The sequence below is a fragment of the Penaeus japonicus genome, unplaced genomic scaffold (assembly GCF_977035675.1).
Source record: "Penaeus japonicus unplaced genomic scaffold, GWHDUDI00000001_assembly GWHDUDI00000040, whole genome shotgun sequence".
Lineage (NCBI taxonomy): Eukaryota > Metazoa > Arthropoda > Malacostraca > Decapoda > Penaeidae > Penaeus > Penaeus japonicus.
In genome coordinates this window covers 12,760,849-12,763,348 of record NW_028234442.1, presented here as the reverse complement: position 1 = coordinate 12,763,348, position 2,500 = coordinate 12,760,849, and the positions used below count along the sequence as shown (strand labels likewise).

Below are 2,500 nucleotides of genomic sequence, written 5' to 3'. Positions count from 1 at the left end.
CACACACCTACACACACACACACACACCTACACACACACACACCTACACACACACACACCTACACACACACACACACACACACACCTACACACACACACCTACACACACCTACACACACCTACACACACCTACACACACACACCTACACACACACCTACACACACACACACACACACACCCACACACACACCTACACACACACCTACACACACACACACACACCTACACACACACCTACACACACACCTACACACACCTACACACACTTAAACACACTTACACACCTACACACACCTACACACACCTACACACACCTACACACACATACCTACACACACACACACCTATACACACACACCTATACACACACACATTTATACACACACACACCTATACACACAAACCTATACACACACACCTATACACACACACCTATACACACACATCTACACACACAGCTACATACACACACAGCTACATACACACACATACACACACACCTACACACACACCTACACACATATACACACACCTACACACACACCTACACACACCTACACACACACCTACACACACCTACACACACACCTCCACACACCTACACACACCTACACACACACCTACACACACCTACACACACACCTACACACACACCTACACACACACACCTACACACACATCTACACACACCTTCACACACCTTCACACACACCTACACACACACCTACACACACACACCTACACACACACACACACACACACACACCTACACACACACACCTACACACACACCTACACACACACCTACACACACCTACACACACACCTACACACACACCTACACACACACTCACACACACCTACACACACACTCACACACACCTACACACACACTCACACACACCTACACACACACTCACACACACCTACACACACACTCACACACACCTACACACACACTCACACACACCTACACACACACACACACACACCCACACACACACACACACACACACACACACACCCACACACACACCTACACACACACTCACACACACCTACACACACACTCACACACACCTACACACACACTCACACACACCTACACACACACTCACACACACCTACACACACACTCACACACACCTACACCTACACACACACCTACACACACACACCTTCACATACCTACACACACCTACACCTACACACACACCTACACACACACACACACACCACACACACACACCTACACACACACACACCTACACACACACCTACACACACACCTACACACAGCCACACCCATACCCATACCCATGTACCCATAACCACTCAAACACACCCACACCCACACACCCACACACCCACACACTAACACACACACACACACACACACACACACACACACACACACACACACACACACACACACACACACACACACACACACACACACACACACACACACACACACACACACACACACACATCCACCCCACCCCCTCCACACACACACACATAAACACATGCAGATTTTTGTCTGTGAGTACATATGCGCATGTGTTATGTGTTATTTCTAGTGTTTGTTTTGTGTTAATTTTCTCAGCCCCCTGTCTGCAATGGCTTAATTTGTTAAATATTGCACTAATTTGTTCTAAATGAACCCTCCACCTTGGATTGCTTTTTTTTTTTTTTTCCTTTTTTTGAGATTCTTATAGTATTTTGGTGTACTTAGGTGAAATGAAAACCCAGAATTTTAAGTCTGTGTTCTTGGTTTTACTAAATTTTTGGGCATCTACTATTTTCAAATGGTCCAAGAAAGAAAGCCTTTAGTTTTCATTAAGCTTCCAGTGTATTGATATTCCTGTTCATGTTCATGGTTAAAACTATTGTGTTAACTATAGTGGTTTCTCTTGCTTCTTCCCTAAGATTCCCTGGTTGGCCCAAAGAGACTGGTGGTGCTTTAGCAGCCATGGGTGCGCACTTAGATCTCTCCGCTTTTTCTTCTTCTGAGGAACTGATGTCACTGGGATTGGATCGCCTGAAGTCAGCTCTCATGGCCCTGGGTTTAAAGTGTGGAGGAACTTTAGAGGAGAGAGCACAACGGCTCTTCATGACAAAGGGCAAGTCAGTGGAGGAGCTAGACCCCTCCCTCTTTGCCAAGTCCAAGCCTGGAAAGGTGACCAAAGGCAAGGAAACTGAGAAGATCAAAGAGCTTGCTGCTTTGGAAGCTCAAGTCTACCGACTGACAGAAATTCTCTCAGAACAGAGAAATGCAACCAAAGAAAATGTGCAGAGAAAACAGGCCAGACGGGATGGTGAAGAAGAGGAGGAGGAAGAGGCATCAGCCTCAGAATCTGAGGATGAAGCTGATGATGAGGTACCTTACAATCCAAAGAACCTTCCTCTTGGCTGGGATGGAAAACCCATTCCTTATTGGCTATATAAACTTCATGGTCTCAACATCAGCTACAACTGTGAAATCTGTGGTAATTT

The 2,500-nt window shown here is 46.2% G+C and overlaps 1 protein-coding gene across 1 annotated transcript in view; it reads left to right on the top strand.

Annotated features, from left to right (window-relative positions):
* noi (splicing factor 3a subunit 3 noi) overlaps positions 1-2,500 on the top strand; it is a 15,177-nt gene that overhangs the window by 12,139 nt on the left and 538 nt on the right. Inside the window, exon 5 of the mRNA XM_043026459.2 lies at positions 1,934-2,500. This exon is cut by the window's right edge and continues 538 nt beyond it. Coding sequence (XP_042882393.1) covers positions 1,934-2,500 — 567 coding nt within the window. The remainder of the gene's footprint in view (positions 1-1,933) is intronic.